Here is a 20,466-nt window from a genome sequence, read left to right on the forward strand (position 1 = left end):
CACAAAAGGAGTCACCATCGCTTCTACGGCATCTAGCTCAGAGGGTTCACAACCAGGCGTGAAACCGAGGCTCATCACCTCGAAATCGATGTTGTCATCATAATGTGAGCAGGTGACGGCGAAGGCTTGCGTGATCCCTGAGCGAAGAGCTTCCTTCTCTAGCTGACGCACCCATGCCATGATATCTATGGCACGGGCTATGAGCGAGATGGTCCCCTCTGCCTACACCACCTGCAGGTCATCGTAGACCACACCAAGAGCAACCTTCAAGATATCGAGCTCGTCGCTCTCCGCCTAAAGAAGACTCCTCACCTCGGTGAGATCTGTGGCCAATCCAACAACGGCACCCTCGGCCTCCAGCTTTTGGGCTTTCGTGGTCTCTAGCTCGGCCTAGAGGGAGTGGATCCTCTATTGTGCCACGTTGCGCTCTCGGACGGCCCAGTCGCGCTCCCCGTAGGCCGCGCCACGCTCCGAGTAGAGCCTCTCTGCAGTATGGCATAGTTCGTCCCGCTCCTCGCACAGCCGGGCGACCATCTCGGCGTTCAGTTTCACCCTCTGTTCTAGGGTCGTGGACATATCCTCGGCTACTAGCCTAAGATCCCGCTCCTTCTCGGCCTCGGCCAAGGGGTCGATGATCCCCTGACGGGTCTCAGCATCCTACTAGAGCATATCATCATGCTCCTTCCGCCCTCTGGTGGCCTTCTCCTGATCCCGCCGCGCTCTCTCTGATAGCTCATCAAAAGACTTCTCGGCGAGCTCCGCATCCCCACGGGCCTCGGCCTCCCACCGTCAAAGATCATCGGCCTCCACAGCAAGGGGAGTCAACTTAGCCACCGTCTATCGGAGCTAGGTGGTCACGTCCCTGTGTAGCCATGCCTCGTGGATGAGGCGATCCCAACCCTCCTTGTGTTCACAAAGGAACCAAGATTTCTCCCGGCTATGAGTTATAAGAGACTGAAAAAAGACGGTGGTCAGAAAACAAAAATAGATGAAGAAAAAAGAGATCAAGAGGAAGGACCAAGTGAATACCTGGCCGGTGAGAACAATTATGTCTCGAAGGACGCCACTGGCCTGGTTCAAAGCTTCCAGCATGGCCGTAAACCCCTCACTGAGCTTCTCCCGCTCCATGCCCTCGGTGGCATCGTCGAGGGTGAAGAGTTCCGACGACGGGTCCCATGGACTCACCCACTGAGACGGGGGCTCATCCCACGTGGGCGGGTGGCGGCCCTCTGATGGTGGGACTAGGGACAACTCACTATCGGTCTCCTCGGCAACCGCCGTGGTGCCTGAGGGTCCCTGGGCCTTGACCTCCTCGGTCCTGCCCACGGTGGGAGTCGTCTCTAGGGCCGCCGGTAGCACGGGATGTGCTGCTGCCTTAGATGCCGCCACCACCGCTCCTTGCTGTGACCCATCCATCATAGCCACCATCACATCCACCTCCGTCACCGAGACCTAGTCCAGCTACGCCGTGCCCACCGAGGTCGACGCGACGGGGTCAGACAACAGCTCTGCCTTGCCTGACGTAGGCAGCGGCATCACTTCTGTCACCGGTTGAGCGGTGACCTCTGAGGGTGCCTCCTCAGCCTCGCCGATAGCTTGACCCACCGAGGGCATGGGCAACACCGTGGGTGGCGCCAGACCGGCCAACGAGGCTGTGACGCCGGCTCTGCTCTCACCCGAAACGGGAGCGACGCCAGACAGCGGCCCCCACCTTTCCTAAAGGGCGATGGTCTTCTTGGGCGCCAGTGCTATGGAAGTGCCCCATCTGACCTATCTCCTGACGCTACAGAAGAAATAAAAGGCATGAGTCATTATGAAAAATAGAGAAAACAGAGGAATCAACAACTTACATCAGCGCTGTTGGGCGGGGGAGACGTTTGGGGGACGAACCCCCAGTTCCCTACTCCACCTCATCGAGGCAGGACCATTTTGACTCGTCCCCTGCTCCTAGGCCGAGGGGCTCGCCTCCCTCGTATCTAGAGGCATGGTGGCGGTGCCACCCCCTCTCTCAGCACCTCGGGCGCAGCGGCGGATCTGCCTGCCCCGCCGGCTCTTGGGGCACGACGATGGTTCCGCCCGCTCCCGGTGGCACCTTAGGCGCGATGGTAGATCCGCCCACCCCTGATGGTGCTAAGGATGGGCCGACAGTCCGGCCCGCCTCCTCCTTCGGCCTCACAGCCTCACCTTCCCTTTCATGGAACGAGAAGGGACCCTGTATTAATGAGTGGGTGCCTATTAGCGCGTCCTTGCTTCCCAGGTCGCCCACTCAATGTCAGTGACTACCTCATCATATTACTTGTCGTTGTCACTATCTATCTCCTCTCCTCGCTCCCATGCTTGCTATTTCTACTGCTTCTTCTTTCTCTTGAACTCCTTTGTCTTCTTCTCCCACTTGGCCACGGTGTGATTCGCCGCCACCACGAGCGGGTCCTTCGGCAGTGGAGCCGAGCTATCCGTGAAAAGGAGCCTCTTCGGCTAGTCCCACTATCCCGGTATCAACATCAAGAGGTCGGGAATTCGAGTAAAAAGGAGGCACGAGGAAGGAGAACTTACAAAGTTAATGTAACCTAGTTCCGGCCGCATTGGGGGATGCTCCGACACCGGATACATGAAATCAAGAATGACGCCAACATCGTCTTTCAAAGGCTCCATCGCATCCTTGATGCGCTACACTACTTTGGAAGGGGGGAGCGCTTCATCGACAAGTGTTGTCCCCTCGAGTGATGCTCCGGGCACCAACAGGTATATGGGAAGCACACGACTCATCAGCGGTGCCACCCTCCACGTGTGGTAGGCGCCGATGATCCCCGATCCCTTCATGCCCCTCTCCTTCAGAATTTGGAGGGCGATGAGATGATGCTGGATTTTCTTATTGTCTTTATCCAAGACCCCCATATCCTCCATGACTTTGAGACCTCTTCAATGCGGCGTCTAGTGAACGCTGGCAAGGGGGCGGCTATGTCGTTCTTGATGTAGAACCAATGCGAATGCCACCCCTTGTTGGAGGTTGGGAGACGCATCGATGGATACTCATTGACTCGGTTCTTACGAAGCGAGATGCTGGTGCATCCCATCGGTACGCTCAGCTCTCGCTTCTTCTCTCGCTTCTTCAAGGGGGTAACGACAAAGAGATGCCGCCACAGGTCAAAGTGGGGACTAATCCCTAAGAACCCCTCACACAGGGCAATGAATGCTGCAATGTGCTAGACCCCATTGGGAGTGAGGTGTTGCAGCTCCACCTTATAGTAATGTAGCAGCCCCTGAAGAAACTTGTGGGTGGGGGTGGCGAATCCCCGCTTGTGAAAGTGAGCGAAGGACACGACGTAGCCTTCGGGCGGCGACGACATGTCCTCATTGCAAGGCAGCCGCCACTCATCGGTGGCAGTCTGCGCGCAAAGAAGGCCACGGCGAATAAGGCTCTCTAGGCGCTGTAGGGAGACATCGGATCTACACCACTACTCCATTAGACGATGGGGGTGGTTGGATGCGAGCCTGACGACGGCTGCGATGCGGGTGCAGGAGGCTCAAGCGATTGGCGGTGGAGGTTGCTGATGCAAAGGCAAGGAGGCAAAGTACGGAACCCTGGGGGCGAACCCCTTGGGTTTATAGGGGCGACAGATGCGAGAAGGGCAACCATCCGCCTAGATCTCCATACCAGCCATGATACACCACCACGTCACATCGCGGGATATGCATCCACGATCCCTATTCTTTCCCACAAAAGTCGCACCGGACGTTTTGCCTTCCCGGGTAGACCAAGACTCTTTTCCCACAGAGGGGATATGGGTCAAAAAGCATTTCCTTGGCCCACACGGGCCTAGGAATTTGAGGGCTGGCCCAATAGTTTTGATGGCCATCCCAACAAGGGATGGGCCCACGAGCGGCAAAAACTCAGTCGCATGAGCCTCAAGGGAGTCTCGACCCACAATCAAGTCTCGACCAGGCTGACCCTAGATGAATCCACGTGAACGGGATACTGGGGTTTCCTTTAAAACTATCCGGTTGCCAAAACACCAAATCTCATAGTCATACCCATGAAGGGTCTGAATTACCCCCTGGGCGATTCTATCCAAATCACCCAAGGGCTTAGGGGCTACACCTGATGGGTGCGCTCACGCGCACCCTCTAGCAAATCGAAATACCCCCCGGACAATTCTATCTGAATCACCCGAGGGCTTAGGGGCTACACCCATCAGGTGCGCTCACGCGCACCCTCTAGCAAGTCAAATCACCACGCGGGTGATTCTATCTGAATCGCCTAGGGGCTCGGGGGCTACTATCGGGAACTGAATACTAGGGTACCCAAAGAGGTGGAACTAATAACCATTAAACATTGATGCTTCCGAACAGACGAGAGCGCATCTACACTTCTTGCCCATACGACCAAAGATTGGCTGCGCCTCGCCCGACCCCTAAGAGCTGGCTCTACCTCGCCTGACCTTGAGGGTTGGACTCCACGTTGCTCGATGACCGAGGGTAGGCTCTGCCTCACCCAACATCCAAGGACTAGCTACGCCTCACCCGATGGCTGAGGGTTGGCTCTGCCTTGCCCAATGATTGAGGGCTGGCTCCACCTTGCCCGACATCCGAGGGCAGGCTCCGCTTCACCCGATGACTGAGGGTTGGCTCTGCCTCGCCCGACGGCTGAGGGCTGGCTCCGCCCTATCCGACGGTGCAGGGCCGGCTCTGCGTCGCCCGACGTCCAAGGGCAGGCTCCGCTTTGTCCGATGGTTGAGGGCCGGCTCTGCCTTGCTCGATGTCCGAGGGTAGGCTTCGCTTCGCCCGACATCCCAGGGCTAGCTCCGCCTCGCTCGACGTCCCAGGGCAGGCTTCGCTTTGCCCGACATCCTGGGGCTGGCTCCACTTCGCCCGACGTCCAAGGGCAGACTCTACCTCACCCGACGTCCAAGGGCAGGCTCCACTTCGCCCGACGTCCCGGGCGCCTACACCCTACTCCTTCATAAATGACGAGCACATGGTAAGACAAGACACTAAGATCAACCATAGTACCGAGGACCATACCCTACACACATGCGGGCAAGTACCATCAAGATATGACGGGACGGGCACTTTAAGCCCTTCCAGGCATGGCATAGCCTAAACAGTGTTGTAGGCGCTGACTTTCGCCTTACAGTGTTGTGGGCGCCGCCATTAGCCCTCGACGCGGACCTTGACATAAGCATACGACAACCACTACAATCTAGGAGGGAACTCAGATCATCTACAGTAACGGGCATATGGTCACTTCCCTGTCTACTCCCCGTTGGGTCACGGCTCGGCACCTTAGCATGCCACCCCATCCGTCGGAGTAGGTTGGGATGCGACCACTTGCTGAATGAAGCCGGAGCATGGCCATATCAGGATTGACGAACTTGATATCCTTGGCACCGTCTGCCTTGTTAGCAGGGTAGGCTCAAGGGAAAAATGAAGACCCGACACTTTCGAAGGATCTTCTCTACCTCTGGTTTTTTCCTCTTGCTCCCATCTGTAATCCCTGCTCCCCCTTGGGCTATAAAAGGGAGGGCAGGACACCCCACTAAGGGGGGAATCAATTTCGCACACAACACATCACACAACAAACAGCCAAGCAGCAACCGAGCTCTTGGCATCCTTTCGACCTTTCCATCAGAGACTTGGGATCCATCCCTCTCTCGACCGTTTGTACCCCCTACTTTTCAGTACTAATAACACGAGCAACAGTAAACTGGACGTAGGGATATTCTGCCCGAACCAGTATAAACCTTGTGTCCCTTAGTACACCATCTGGGCCTAACGCGCAACAAATATAAATTTACTAGTTGGTGTTTATTCGAAACACCGACAACCGCTTAGATGGTAGAGTACCCATAATAGATAACTCTACCGATGCGACTACGGTCCTACAATTTAAGAACATGCTCAATTTGAAGTAGACTACAAAGGATACATGGGGCTGTCATCTCCCGCTGCTACCACCCAACCAGAGAACAAGGTGTACTCATAGGCAGAGCATCGTATAAGCACCATGCTTACACGAGGCTCGGCTACTTAGCCCAATCGATAAACTAGTAGACTAAACGCTCTATGAACCCGCACACAAAAGTAATGATAACCTCAACTAAGCAAGATACATATTAAAAGTAAGCATAGTCATGTAGATAAAAATATGATGAATTTATAATAAGTCTTACAAGATGTAGAAGTGAAGATTCAAGGCTTTACCGAGCTTCCAAGACTAGATCCGAAACCTGAGCATGAGCCCAACTCGACCCTCACTCCCGAGCTAATCTACTACATTGAAGAGTCTAGACCTAATCCTCCTGCTGTATCTTGATCTCTGATTGAAAGGTATGAATTAGGGTTTCAGGGATACTCTAGGGAGGGGGTAGGGGCTGTTATATATAGGCTGGAGCATCAATTCTAGACCCTCGGATCAAACCGACTTGAAAGGATAGCGTAGATGCAATCTAAGAGGCGATAGAGAACCAACATTCAAATGAGAGGCTGACAGGTGGGCCCAAGGGGCCGGGCGGCCTACAGGTGGTGCCGGCCGGCCCCAATGGCAGCCACCTGCCCTCCGCTTCGGTGGTTTGCCTTCTAGAGTCTTCTAGAGTCTTTCCACGTCGGTTTCGCTGTGGATAAACATGCTTTGCTTTGAGGAATAGGCCCTTGATGGTTTTCTGAGTAAATTCTCCTGCAAATATAGTGTCGGTGTTTTGGAACCGGGGGTCCCTCAACCAACGAGTGAATTTGTGCTGCGTGCCCCTAATCCCGGATGGTGATGCAAAGAGACACAAGGTTTATACTGGTTCGGGCAATCGAGGCCCTACGTCCAGTCTGAGAGATCGATCTTGTATTCCTTGCACCTGAGTGCTCGTAGTAGGGGTTACAAGCTAGGTGAGAGAGGGAGCTAGCCCCAGGTCTCGGCGAGGGTGGTGCGGACTGCTTGAGACGTTGTTCCCAAGCAGCGTGGAAGCGTGTGGTTCTATTGGGGCGTTCGTCTTCTTGTTCTCCCCCTTAGAAATGGCCCCAGTCCCTCCCTTTTATACTCTAAGGGAGGACCGGGACCGTACATAGGTTGCTACATAGCGCCTCTGTAAATGGGGTGGCGTGTCCGAGCCCTGTAGCCGGCCACTGTTGTGGTATGGTCGATGGAGTGGCCCCGTCCTTGTCGTGCGGAAGTGACATGCTGGTCATACTCGATCTTGTGCGTCGTGGGGCTCCAGTACGGCTTGATGCAGGACATGGCGGGCGACGTGCTGGTCACCGTGTAATGACGTCGTAGGGAAGCAGCGGCTCTGCAGATGCCGAGGCCGAGCCATCGTGGGGGGCTCGGTGGTCATGAACCCTCAGGCTGCCGAGCCCGTGAGGCAAACTGTCGAGGCCTTGGGGGGAGTTATTGGCCCTGGGTACTGATTCCGAGGCCACAGTAGCCCAGACGTGGCTCCCCATGCTGCGTTGTCCTCGGAGCAGGAGTTGGCAGCACAGTGAGGCATGGGTGTCAACCATGTGCATGGTGGATAGCATAGTGACGGGTAACCCCTGCCCAGTCCGGGGGACGTGCAGGCCATCACGTGATGACGTCGTAGGGGGTTGTGGCTCTGTAGGTGCCGAGGCCAAGCCATCGCGGGGGGCTTTGGCGGACATGGGTCCCCAGGCTGTCGAGCCCCTGAAGCAAACTGCTGAGGCCTTGGGGGAGTTATTGGCCCTGGGTACTGATTCCGAGGCCACAGTAGCCCAGACGTGGCTCCCCATGCCGCGTTGTCCTCGGTGTAGGAGTTGGCAGCACAGTGAGGCATGGGCGTCAACCCATGTGCACGGTGGTTAGTACAGTGGCGGGTAACCCCTGCCCAGTCCTGCCTCCTGTCCCATCGGCCATTCTGCTGTACTGTGCCGGGCACGCGGCTGTTGTCAGGGGCAGCAGTTGGCTGAGTTGATGCGACACGACGTTTTGCCAGAGGAACGGGAGAAGGAAGAGGTAGCGGAGTGCTGCCGAGCCCGCCTTGCGCGAGACGGAGGGTCGGTGGCCCGGCCGAGGCTTTTGGCGGGGGATCGGCCGAGACCCGCGGTGAGGGGGCCTCGGGCGAGTCGGAGAATCGGCCGAGGCCCGCGGTGATGGGCCTCGGGCGAGTCGGAGAATCGGCCGAGGCCAGCAGCGTTTAGCTGGTTTCGATCTTTACGAAGTCTAAGCAATCGTTTTTTGGATCTTGCTTAGGGTACCCCTTCTCACGGTATCCGACAGTAGCCCCCGAGCCTTGGGGGGAGTGGAGGCACTCCCCCTGAGGTTCTGACGAGAATTGACTCTTGATAGTTCCTGTCGGGATGGTGTTTTGTTTTCGAGGCTTCGGTGGGTGCGCGCGAGCGCACCCGCCGGGTGTAGCCCCCGAGGCCCTGGAGGAGTGATTTCACTTCTTCAGGGGCTTTTTTCTCTTTCGAGTGAGGCGTTTTCATCGTGTTTGCCGGGCCCGTGGGTGCGAGTTCGGATCGCGGGGCCTCGACGATGTTGCGGAAAGAGCCCCTTAGCCTCCGCCTGGGGCAAGAGGTCCGTCAGGGGTTCCCCCGGCTTTTTGTACGACCCTCGTGTTTCCTTTTCGCTCGGAAGGAGGGGTGGAAGATGCCGTGCTACCCTCGGTGGGTGCGTGCGACGGCATTTCCGGTGAGCTGTTATCGGGTAAGTCCGAGTGGAGGCCCGTACCCCGTTCGCTGGGGGTCGGCTAGCGGTCCGGAGACGCGCTCCAAGAATACCGGAGGGTTTCTCTAGTGGGTGCCGAGGCCGTTCGCTGGGCCTCGGTGGCTCGGTGCCTCCCTACGGTGGGATCCCATTCGGAGACCTCCCTGCCGGTCTCGGACACGACACGGGGCGCGCTCGTACAGGCTTGCCCGTAGTCGTCCCTGACTCTTTTGCCCTGGGGCAGCTGTCGAAAACCCCTGGGGGCCCAGCCTTCGAACCCCTGGACCGTAACGGGCTCGGTCGCTTGTTTTTATCTTGGGTGCAGGAAGAGCCCCCGAGCCTCCGCACGGAGCGAGAGGGTGGTCAGGGGCCCTCCCGACTTTTTTGTCCGTCTCCCGCACGTCCTTTTCGCTCGGACGGGGGGGCTGTTTGCCGAGCCCACTCGTGTGCGAGCCTGAGCCGCTGGGTCTCGGCAAAGTTGCAGGAGGAGCCCCCGAGTCTCTCGCACGGAGCGAGAGAGCGGTCAGAGGTCCCCTGGCTTTCGGTTCGCCCCTCGCGCGTGAGGGTCTGTCCGCCGAGCCCCCCTCGGGTGCGAGCCTAGGTCGCGGGGTCTCGGCGTCCTTTGCAGAAGGAGCTCCCTAGCCTCTGCACGGAGCATGAGGGCCGTCAGGAGTTCTTCCGGCTTTTTGAACGACCCTCGCGCTTCCTTTTCGCTCGGAAGGAGGGTTTGTTTTGCCGAGCCCCCTCGTGTGCGAGCCCAAGTCGCTGGGCCTCGGCAATGTTCTGCAGAAAGAGTCCCTTAGCCTCTGCGCGGAGCAGGAGGGCCGTCAGGGGTTCTCCTGACTTTTTATTCGACCCTCGCGCTTCCTTTTCGCTCGGAAGGAGGGGTGGAAGATGCCATGCTACCCTCGGTGGGCGCGAGCAACGGCATTTCCGGTGAGCTGTTATCGGGTAAGTCCGAGTGGAGGCCCGTACCCCGTTCGCTGGGGGTCGGCTAGCGGTCCGGAGACGCGCTCCAAGAATACCGGAGGGTTTCTCTAGTGGGTGCCGAGGCCGTTCGCTGGGCCTCGGTGGCTCGGTGCCTCCCTACGGTGGGATCCCATTCGGAGACCTCCCTGCCGGTCTCGGACGCAACACAGGGCGTCCCAAGCGTTTCGCTTGCTTGGGGCCTCGGCCTCGCGTAGGCTCGCCCGTAGTCGCCCCTGACTCTGTTGCCCTGGGGCGGCTGTCGAAACCCCTAGGGGCCCAGCCTTCGAACCCCTGGACCGTAGCGGGCTCGGTGCCCAGTTCCTTTACCTGAAAGGAATCGGGTGGGGGCTATCCCTCTCCCTACGGCCAACAACGGCAGGCGCGCCTTTTGAGGCGGCTTTTTCGGGGAGGTGAAACGGCGCCTGTTGTTGCTGCGGTTGGACGCGACGTGGCTTCAGCCGACGGGACGTAACTGCACCCGCAATTAATGAGGGAGTGGGCGCGTGGCGGTAAGATCGGATCTGGGTAACCGCAGCGGATTTTCTGGGGGAAACTTCCCCGATTTCGTCGCCCGGTGGTTTCGACTCGTCCCTGCATAAATACGCAAACAGCCTCGCCCTCCCCCTCCTTACCTTTTCCGCGTTCGCTTTTGCTGCCTCCGTGCCGTTGCTGAGAGCATAGAGCGCCGGGGAAGAGAAGGGCGAGGGCGAGAGACCGAAAGAGAGAGGGAGAGAGATTACCGCTGTAGCAGCGTCCTCCGCCGCGCAATGGCTGGTGGTCCCGTCATCCTCCCGGCGGATCCCTGGGAGCGGTCCGACGTCACCGAGGAGAAGCTGCAGTCGCTCGTGGAGGCCGGTCTTCTTCGCCCGATCACCGACCCCGACGAGCCGGAGTGGATTGCTCCGGGGAACGAGTCGGAGCCGAGGCCGCGCGACGGTTACGTGGTGAGCTTCGTCGTCTTCCACGAGCGAGGCTTCGGGTCGCCGGTGGATAACTTCATGCGGGCACTCCCGCACTACTATGGCGTGGAGCTGCACAATTTCAGCCCCAACTCCATCGCGCAGGCGGCCATCTTCGTCGCCGTCTGTGAGGGGTACCTGGGGATCGCTCCCCACTGGGAGTTGTGGCTCCACTTTGTTCCGAGCGACGTTCACCACCAAGCCGGGGGGAACGAGGGGGGCTCGGAAGGCGCAGAGGGCCGGCGGCTGCACCCTTCACGTGCGCCAAGACCGGCAGTCCCTCTACATCCCGGCCCAGCTGTCAACGTCCAACCGTCGTTGGTATGACGGCTGGTTCTACCTCCGCAACGACGGCGGAGGACTTCCCCCTTATACCGGGCGGGTTGTAGAGAGTCAACCAGAGAAATGGGGGTACGGCGTCATCAAGGCCGATCAGCCTAGGCTGGAACCGCTCTTGAGGGCCTTGGGGAAGCTGCGTGACCACGGCCTTTCGGCGGCCGTGGTCGTGGCGGCTTTTCACCGCCGGAGGGTGTTGCCGCTGATGGCCCGGCGGCGGCGGCTGTTCGAGATGACCCCGGGCGATTCGATCGTCGGTGTCAAGATGTCCGCCTTCGCCCTTACCGACGACGAGACCCTGCGTCGGGTGAGAGAAGCGGTGGACGGGAAGCCGAAGGCTCGATGACTTGATGCCGTTCCCGATGCGCCCGTCGCGGGGGCACATTTCACTGGTAAGTCGGATGTTGCCGAGGCTTTCGCGGCCTTCTTGTCTGTTGTCTTACTTTGTCGTTCCCGCAGGGGATAAGAGACGTGCGAGGCTCCCCGCCGCCCGTTCCCGAGGACGCCCGGCGGCGATCCGTGAACAGGGCGCGTGCCGAGGAGGAGAAGAAGAAGAAAGATGCCAAGGAGGCGAAGCGCACGAAGAAGATCCTCGCGCGCGAAAAGCTGGACGCCCGTCGCCGGCGTCAGAAGCTCGACGGTCTCCCGTTGGAACCGTCTCCCTCGTCGTCGGTGTCGGATTCTTCGAGCGACGGCGGCGGGCGCGAGGTGGGGACGGCCTGCCTGGAACACCTCCCCGACATCAGGGAGATGGTTCCCGGGGCGCCGGCAAGGAGCCTGACGCCCCTAGGAGGAGGAGGAGGTGTCCCGGGGCCAGTGGCGGCCCGTCCCGGGGCCGAGGCCGACACACCCGAGGCGCGGGTGTCGGAGGAGCGTGCCGTCAGCCCGATGGGTTCGACGGTGGAGGTGGAGCGGGTGACGGTGGGGGCGACCCCATTATCTCCGCGAAGGGTCGAGGAGGTGCCGGGGTCCGACGGAGGCCAGCTGGCACTGGTGGACACCGAGGCCGCGCTGCTGCCACCACCGCCGCCGTTGCAGAGGAGGCTGGCGGTGTCGAAGCGGCTGCATCCCCGTTCGCGGTAAGCGTCTTCTCTGGTGGAGTCCGTAGTACTTCTTGTTTGCCCCTTGGTTGCATGCTGACCTTGGGAGTGTCTTTTCTTCCAGCCAGACGCTTCTGGTGGGAGATCCTCCCTTGGCGCCCCGTAAGGCGCTCAAGGTGAACGTTAGCTCCTCCGCCCATCAGGCAGCGGAGGCGCAGGCTGGCGTGCGACGCGGCGCGGCGTCGGGCGAAGCCGTTTCGGAGGAGGCGGCTGCCCAGGAAAAGGGGGCCGAGGCGGCCGCGGAGCGAGTGGAGGAGGAGGAGCCCATGCCTCGCGATGTTGTGGGTCTTGGGGCGAAGGAGGCTGGGGCGTCTGCTATTGCCGAGGCCATTGAGGGTGAGGCCGGAGCCCCCAAGACCTCCGACGTCAGGGCGGTGGACGCCGGGGCCATCGAGGTAGAGATGGCGGAGGCCAGAGCCCCCGGGTCCGTCGAGACCGAGGCGATGGAGATGGAGACGGAGCAAGTTTTGGCGCCGCCCCTGGTTCAGGCAATCTCGTCTGATGATTCCTCCCATGGGAAGGAGGCGGCGGACGTCGAGGCGGCTAGTACCGTGGAGCAGCCAGTCCCAGATCCCGCCGAGGGGAGTTCGGCTCTTGTCCGGCTACGGCCCGAGCCTCGTGGGTGGAACTTCCCGCGTGTTTTCTGGCGGAACCGGGCTGACCCCGAGGGGGAGCCCGTGTTCGCCCTTGAAGATACCGCAGAGGGGGGGCATTGGGGCACCCTCGAGCAGTACCGCCAACTGGCAGTGCGGTCGCTGCAGACAGCGATGACTATTATGGGTCAGGACTTGCCCGGTGTCACGCGGGTAAGTACTTTCCTCTCTCGTGCCGCGTTGTTTTCTCTCCGAGCCCCCTCGCAGTGTTTGACGTGCGTTTTTTGTTTTGCCTCCTTAGGAGCTCGAGACCCGATCCCTTGGGAAATCGGTGTTCCTGCGAAATGAGAGGGATATCTGGGACCAGCTCCGGCGCCAAAAGGGCCTGCTTGCCGATGCCCAGGGGCTATTGTCGGCGCGGAGTGCGGAAGTGGAGGACCTCCGCCTTCGTTGTGCTGACATTCAGGCCGAGTTGGCCACGGCTAAGGAGCAGTCCGCCCCTCTGGTGGCCAAGATCAAGGAACTGGAGGAGGAGCGAGACTCCTTCAGGCTTCGGGCCCAAGAAGCGACGGCCTCTGCTAAGGTCACAGCCGGGCAGCTGGGTGCGGAGCAGAGCGAGCATCAGGCGACGAAAGTCGCCTTGGCAGAGGCTACCAAGGCGGCCGAGGCCTCTCGGGTCGAGGTCTCAGCCTGGAAGAGCAAGGCCGAGGGTAAGTTCCGCTGAACCATGTTCCTCGCTCCATTTGCTCTGGTTCGCGTTTGACTCCTGACCCCTCGTCGCGACGTAGATCTGGAGAAAGAGGCCTCCCAGGCGGCTGAGGCCTCCGTCGCAGCGCAAGCAGCGCTGGATGTCGAGGTCCGGGAGCACGAGGCGCTGCGCAGCGCTGTCCGGACCGCCTGCGAGGCTCTGGACGTCGAGGAGGTCCAATCAGCTAGCTCCCTTGGGAGCCGCCTGATTGCGTTGAGCGGCCACGTCCGCGAGAGACTCCGAGGGGCGTTGCACACGGGTGTCAAGCGCGCCCTGGCCGTCGTCTCCTCGCACTACGCCATCAACCTCGAGGCTGTCAGCGACGGCTATGTGTTGCCAGAAGATGACGAGGAGGCTGATGCAGAGGTCGTGAGGCTGTTGGAGGCGGCCGAGGCACCTGGCACAGCGTTGGCTGGTCTGTTTGAAGAAGAGGTGGTCCCTCCCGCGCCAGCCGCCGATCCTTGAGCTTTGACCTGGGCCAAAAGGGGCCATGTAACCGGATTGAGTTAGTTGCCGTATCGTGACGTTTTTGTGGCCGTCGAGGCCCTTAAAGTATTTGCGTATGTGGGTCTTTTAACCGTTTCTGTTCTACTTCGAGCCTGTGCCCTCTGTCTCGATCTTGGGAACCCGTAAAGAAATTCCTCGGAACCTTATGCCGTCCTTTGGCGAAGGGTGGTGAGGGAGCTGCCGTAGCCCAGAGGCGTAGGCCGTTCTCACGACTCGACCGGCCCTTTGGCCTCGAGACAAGCTTTTGGTCTTTGGGTTTCTTGTGAAGGTCCCGTCGGAGCGCGAGAGAGTTTGGCGTAGAAATTTTTTGAAAGACCATTAACAAATGGTGTTCGGGACTTAGGGGGTTCCCCCTTTCTAGCCCCCGAGGGAGGCCCGGCTTTGCAGAGGCAGAGCCGAGTCTCCCTTATAGCGCTATTGTGACGTCGAGCCCCTATTGATAGACAAGCTCTCTGTACAGAACTTCCTCGGAGCCTACGCTGTCCTTTGGGTGAAAAGGTGGTGAGGGAGTTGCCGTAGCCCGGAGGCGTAGGCCGTTCTCACGGCTCAGCCGGCCTTTTCACCTTTGAGACGATCGTACGGTCCTTGGGTTCTATACAATCGGCTTGTCTATAAGGGGGGTTTCTCGAAAAATTATAACAACTAAGAACGCTTCTTTATTGCATTTCGAGAAACAATGTAAACAACGTTTGGAATTTTAAGGGTAGAAACGACGTAGCTGTTCTATGTTCCAAGCGTTGGTGAAGATTTCGCCCTTCTCGTTGGCTAACTTGTAGGTCCCGGGCTTCAGCACTTGAGCGACGATGTACGGCCCTTCCCAGGGTGGGGTCAGCTTGTGGCGGCCCTTGTTGCTCTGCCTCAGTCTCAGCACCTAGGTCGCCCACCTTCAGGTCTCGGCTTCGGACGCGCCGGGCTTGGTAGCGTCGTAGGGCTTGCTGGTACCTGGCCGAGTGTAGCAGCGCGACGTCTCGGGCTTCCTCCAGTTGGTCGAGGGCGTCTTCGCGGGCAGTGCGGTTGCTTTGCTCGTTGTACGCCTGTAGCCTCGGGGAACCGTATTCTAAGTCAGTGGGGAGGATGGCCTCGGCTCCATAGACCAGGAAGAACGGTGTGAATCCCGTGGCTCGGCTCGGGGTATTTCTTAGGCTCCAGATGACTGACGGGAGTTCGGCAAGCCATTTCTTGCCAAACTTCTTCAACTGGTTGAATATCCTTGGCTTAAGGCCTTGTAGGATCATGCCGTTGGCACGCTCTACTTGGCCATTCGTCCTTGGGTGTCCTACGGCCGACCAGGCCACCCGGATGTGGTGGTCGTCGCAGAACGTTAGGAACTTGCGACCGGTGAATTGTGTCCCATTGTCAGTGATGATGGTGTTAGGAACCCCGAACCTGTGGATGATATCCGTAAAGAACAGCACCGCTTGCTCGGATTTGATCTGAGTGATCGGACGAGCCTCGATCCATTTGGAGAATTTGTCGACGGCTATCAGCAGATGGGTATAGCCCCCGGGTGCCTTCTGCAGAGGCCCAACCATGTCCAGCCCCCACACAGCGAATGGCCATGTGATGGGGATGGTTTGGAGGGCTTGGGCCGGGAGGTGCGTCTGTCGAGCGTAGTACTGGCATCCCTCGCAGGAGCGTACTAGCTTCGTGGCGTCGGCCACCGCGGTTGGCCAATAGAAACCTTGGCGGAAGGCGTTACCCACGAGCGTCCGAGGCGCCGCGTGGTGCCCGCAGACTCCCGCGTGCAAGTCCCAAAGTAAGGATTGGCCAGCCTCGGTGGTGATGCATCGTTGGAGAATACCAGATGGGCTACGCCTATACAACTCGCCGTCGCAGAGGACGTAAGTCTTGGCGCGTCGCGCAAGCCGTCGGGCCTCGGATCTGTCCGCAGGAAGCTCTCCCCGAACGAGGCGATCAAGGAAAGGGACTCGCCAGTCCGTTCCTTGGTCGCCTTGGGAGGCTCTGCGTCAATCGCCATGGCCTCGGGCTTGGCTGGCGAGGTCTCGGTGGTAGAGGGGGCCTCGAGCCCTGCGGTGGGCTCGGTCGATGGGCCTTCTTCTATCGCCGAGGCGTAGTCGACGGATGGCTTGTGGAGGTCTCTGGCGAAGACGTTCGGGGGAACCGGGGTCCGTGCCGACGCCATCTTTGCTAGTTCGTCTGCGGCCTCGTTGAACTTTCGAGCGACGTGGTTGAGTTCGAGGCCGTCGAACTTGTCCTCCAGGCGACGTACTATCGTGCAGTACGCCTTCATTTTGGGGTCATGGCAGCTTGACTCTTTCATCACCTGATCGACGACGAGCTGCGAATCACCCCGTACTTCGAGACGCCGCACTCCAAGTTCGATGGCGATTTGTAGGCCGTTGACGAGGGCCTCGTATTCGGCCACATTGTTGGAGGCGGCGAAGTGAAGCCGGATCATGTAGCGCATGTGTACTCCAAGGGGCGAGACCAGGAGCAGGCCCGCGCCAGCCCCAGTCTTCATCAGAGACCCGTCGAAGTACATGGTCCAGCATTCTGATTGGATTTGAACGGGTGGCAGCTGTGTGTCGGTCCACTCGGCTACAAAGTCGGCCAGGACCTGTGATTTGATCGCTTTCCGAGGCGCGAAAGACAAGGTTTCCCCCATGAGTTCAACAGCCCACTTGGCTATTCTACCCGAGGCCTCCCGGTTTTGGATTATCTCTCCCAGAGGAAAAGACGACACCACAGTCACCGGGTGGGACTCGAAGTAGTGACGCAAGCTTGCGTCGAGCCAAGACTACGGTGTAAACCAGCTTCTGGATGTGGGGGTAACGCGTCTTAGTCTCGGAGAGCACCTCGCTGATGAAGTAGACAGGTCGCTGGACGGGTAGAGCATGTCCCTTCTCCTGCCTCTCGACTACTACGGCCGCGCTGACCACTTGGGTTGTCGCGGTGACGTAGAGTAAGAGGTGCTCGCCCTCGGTGGGCGGAACCAGGACGGGGGGGTTGGTGAGCAGTGCTTTGAGCCTGGCGAGGGCTTCCTCGGCCTCGGTGGTCCAAGAAAAGCGCTCGGACTTTCTCAAGAGGCGGTACAGGGGCAGGCCTTTTTCGCCGAGGCGCGAGATGAAGCGGCTTAGGGCCGCGAGGCATCCCATGACCCTCTGCACCCCTTTGAGGTCTCGGATCGGGCCCATGTTGGTCACGGCCGAGACCTTCTCCGGGTTGGCCTCGATTCCACGTTCCGAGACTATGAATCCCAAGAGCATGCCTCGGGGAACCCCGAAGACGCACTTCTCGGGGTTGAGCTTGATGCCCTTCTCTCTGAGACATGTGAAGGCAGTCTCCAAGTCGCCGACGAGATCACCGGCCTTCCTGGACTTGACTACGATGTCATCCACGTAGGCCTCGATGGTTCGCCCGATGTGTTCGCCAAAGACTTGGATCATGCACCGCTGGTAAGTAGCCCCTGCGTTTCTGAGGCCAAACGGCATGGTTACGTAGCAGTACATGCCGAATGGAGTGATGAAAGAAGTCGCGAGCTGGTCGGACTCTTTCATCTTGATTTGGTGGATAACCGGAATACGCATCAAGGAAGGAGAGGGTTTCGCATCCTGCAGTGGAGTCGACGATTTGGTCAATTCGTGGTAGTGGGAACGGGACCTTCGGGCACGCTTTATTTAGACCAGTGTAGTCCACGCACATCCTCCACTTGCCACTTTTTCTTCCTGACTAATACGGGGTTAGCCAACCACTCTGGATGGAATACTTCCTTGATGAACCCGGCTGCTACGAGCTTCTGCACTTCTTCGCCGATAGCCCTGCGCTTCTCCTCGTCGAACCGGCGCAGGCGCTGTCTTGCCGGTCTGGAGCCCGCCCGGATATCTAAGGCGTGCTCGGCGACCTCCCTTGGTATGCCCGGCATGTCCGAGGGGCTCCATGCGAACATATCGACGTTCGCACGGAGAAAGTCGACGAGCACGGCCTCCTATTTGCTGTCGAGGGTGGCGCTGACCTTCAGTCCTCGGCCGTCGGGGACGGTGGGATCGACGGGGACGAGCTTGACGTCCTCCGCGGGCTCGAAGGTCCCGACGCGCCGCTTGGCGTCGGGAACCTCGTTAGCAAGCTGGTCGAGATCGGCGATGAGGGCCTCGGCCTCCGCGATGGCCTCGGCGTACTCGATGCACTCGACGTCGCAGTCGTATGCATGTTCGTACGTGGACTCGACGGTGATGATGCCGTTGGGGCCTGGCATCTTGAGCTTGAGGTAGGTGTAGTTGGGGACCGCCATGAACTTGGCGTAGCACGGGCGCCCCAAGATGGCGTGGTAAGCCCCCTTGAATCCAACCACCTCGAAGGTGAGGACCTCCTTGCGGTAGTTGGAGGGAGTGCCAAAGCAGACGGGTAAGTCGATGCGCCCGAGGGGTCGTGTGCGCTTTCCTGGCACGATGCCGTGGAAGGGCGCGGAACCGCCTCGAAGCCGTGACTGGTCGAGCTCCAGGAGCTCCAGAGTGTTGACGTAGAGGATATTGAGGCCGCTGCCTCCGTCCATGAGCACTTTGGTGAGCCGGGTGTTGCCAATGATCGGGTCGACGACAAGCGGGTACTGCCCGGGATTCGGAACATAATCGGGGTGGTCATCCCGATCAAAGGTGACCGCTTCCCGAGACCAATCGAGGTACCGGGGGGTGGCTACCTTGACCGAGAAGACCTCCCGGCGTTCCCTCTTTCGCTGGCGCGCCGTGAGGCATGCCGAGGGTCCGCCAAAGATCATGAAGGCGTTGCGTACCTCGGGGAACCCATCATCTTTATCGCCGTCCCTCTCGCCGGCGCCCCTTTTCCTGGCGTCCTCGTCGTCGGGGAGCCCAAGCCTGGCGTAGTAACGCCGGAGCATGGTGCATTCCTCGAGAGCATGCTTCACCGGACCTTGATGGTAAGGACAGGGCTTCTTCAGCATGTCGTCAAATAACCCGGGGCCGCGGGGGCCTCGGGGATTCCTGCGATCTGTTGTGGCGGCATGGACGGCCTCGAGGACCTCCTGCTTCCCTGGGCGACCCTTCTTCTTTCTCTTGGGGACGCGGGTGGGCGAGGCCTGGGGGGCCTCGTCCTTCTGCTTCCCCTTGGCGTCGTTGTTGGGGAAGATGGCCCCAACCGCCTCTTCGCCCGAGGCGAAGTTGGTGGCGATGTCGAGGAGTGCGGCCGCTGTGGTTGGTACGTTCCGGCCCAATTCTCGGACCAGGTCTCGGCAGGAGGTGCCAGAGAGGAATGCTTGGACGATCTCCGAGTCACCGACGCAGGGGCAACTCGGTGCATTTCTTGGAGAAGCGCCGGATGAAATCTCGAAGAGACTCGTCCGGCTTCTGGCGGCAACCTTTGAGGTCCCAGGAGTTCCCGGGGCGCACATAGGTGCCCTGGAAATTCCCGACGAAGACCCTCACCAAGTCGTGCCAGTCGTGGATTTGTGCGGGGGGAAGGTGTTCGAGCCAGGCTCGCGCTGAGTCTGACAAGAACAAAGGGAGGTTGCGGATGATGAGCAGGTCATCGTCCGCACCACCTAGCTGACAAGCCAGGCGATAATCGGCTAGCCATAGCTCAGGGTTCGTCTCGCCGCTATACTTTGTGAGGTTGGCAGGCTTGTCCTGAATCGGGCGGGGAAAGTAGCAGCGTGCGGATGGCTCTACTGAAGACCCGAGGGCCATGGCGGCTCAGGGAGAAGGACTGCGGTCCTCTTCACTGTCGTAGCGACCGCCTCGGTGTGGGTGGTAGCCCCGGGCGGCTCCGTCGTCGTGGCGCCGTCGCCTGCCAACTACCTCGTGGTCGCCTTGTACCTCGCGTTGGTGTCCAGGTCGGTCGCGCACCGAGAGGGCCCTGTTGACCGTCGGCGCGCGAGCGGGCTCGGGACGGACCGAGGCATCCTGGCCTTGGCGAGGTCGTGCCGTGGGTTGCTCCGAAGTGCCTCCGCGCCGGCGGGAGGCGGAACTTTCGGCCTGCTGCACTGCTGCGGTCTCGAGGAGGTCGCGGAGCTCTCCGCGGACCCGTCGCCCCTCGGTGGTGGAGGGCTCGGGCATTGCTCGGACCAGCATCGCAGCCGCTGCGACATTCTGGCTAGCGCGGTTAAAGATTGGGGGCGGCTCATCCCCCTCGTTGTCGTTGATACGGTGATAGACGTTGCGGGCCCTCCGTCGGGCTCCTCCGCCCTCTCCGCGCTCTTGCTGCTCCTGCTCGAGAGTGTCCCGTAAGCTGTTGCAGAAGGAGTCGGTCCTTGTTCGACCTTGGCTTGAAGCTCGCGGAGCTGCTCCAAGGTCTGGGCGTCGATGCTCCCATGCGGACGGGATTCTCGTTCCGTGCTGTCGGGGCTTCAGGGACGCGGAGGTGTGGCAGTCGCCCGCCCCTGCTCGGGGCGGGGAATGGTTGCCTGTCCTCTCCTCCTCTTCGCCCGCCCTTGGCATCCCGAGCCCGACGTGGAAGCACTCACGGGATGGATCGTGAGTCCCCTCATCGTCGGAGTCGGAATAGCCGAGGCAGTAGTCGCTTGCGGCCAAGAATTGGCGCAAAGCCCCAGGGTTGTGGAGTTCGGAGAAATCCACCCCGGGCCATGCCTCGTCCTCGTCCGAGGGAGTCGGAGTGGGTGCTCAGGTCGAGAGCG

General features: G+C 59.9%; 2 protein-coding genes across 2 annotated transcripts; one reads left to right on the forward strand and one right to left on the reverse strand.

Moving 5' to 3' along the window:
- The first annotated feature begins 10,737 nt into the window (after positions 1-10,737).
- Positions 10,738-14,726, forward strand: LOC136475126 (uncharacterized). The gene is made up of 2 exons (XM_066472682.1): positions 10,738-12,820; positions 12,909-14,726. The coding sequence occupies exons 1-2, from the start codon at positions 12,281-12,283 to the stop codon at positions 13,329-13,331; spliced, it is 963 nt and encodes a 320-aa protein (XP_066328779.1). The 5' UTR covers positions 10,738-12,280; the 3' UTR covers positions 13,332-14,726.
- Positions 14,727-17,566: 2,840 nt separating this feature from the next.
- On the reverse strand, positions 17,567-18,372 carry LOC136475135 (uncharacterized). Its single transcript, XM_066472693.1, has one exon. The coding sequence runs from the start codon at positions 18,370-18,372 to the stop codon at positions 17,809-17,811; it is 564 nt and encodes a 187-aa protein (XP_066328790.1). The 3' UTR covers positions 17,567-17,808.
- Between the last annotated feature and the right edge of the window lie 2,094 nt (positions 18,373-20,466).

This window comes from Miscanthus floridulus, chromosome 1 (assembly GCF_019320115.1).
Source record: "Miscanthus floridulus cultivar M001 chromosome 1, ASM1932011v1, whole genome shotgun sequence".
NCBI classification, from domain to species: domain Eukaryota; kingdom Viridiplantae; phylum Streptophyta; class Magnoliopsida; order Poales; family Poaceae; genus Miscanthus; species Miscanthus floridulus.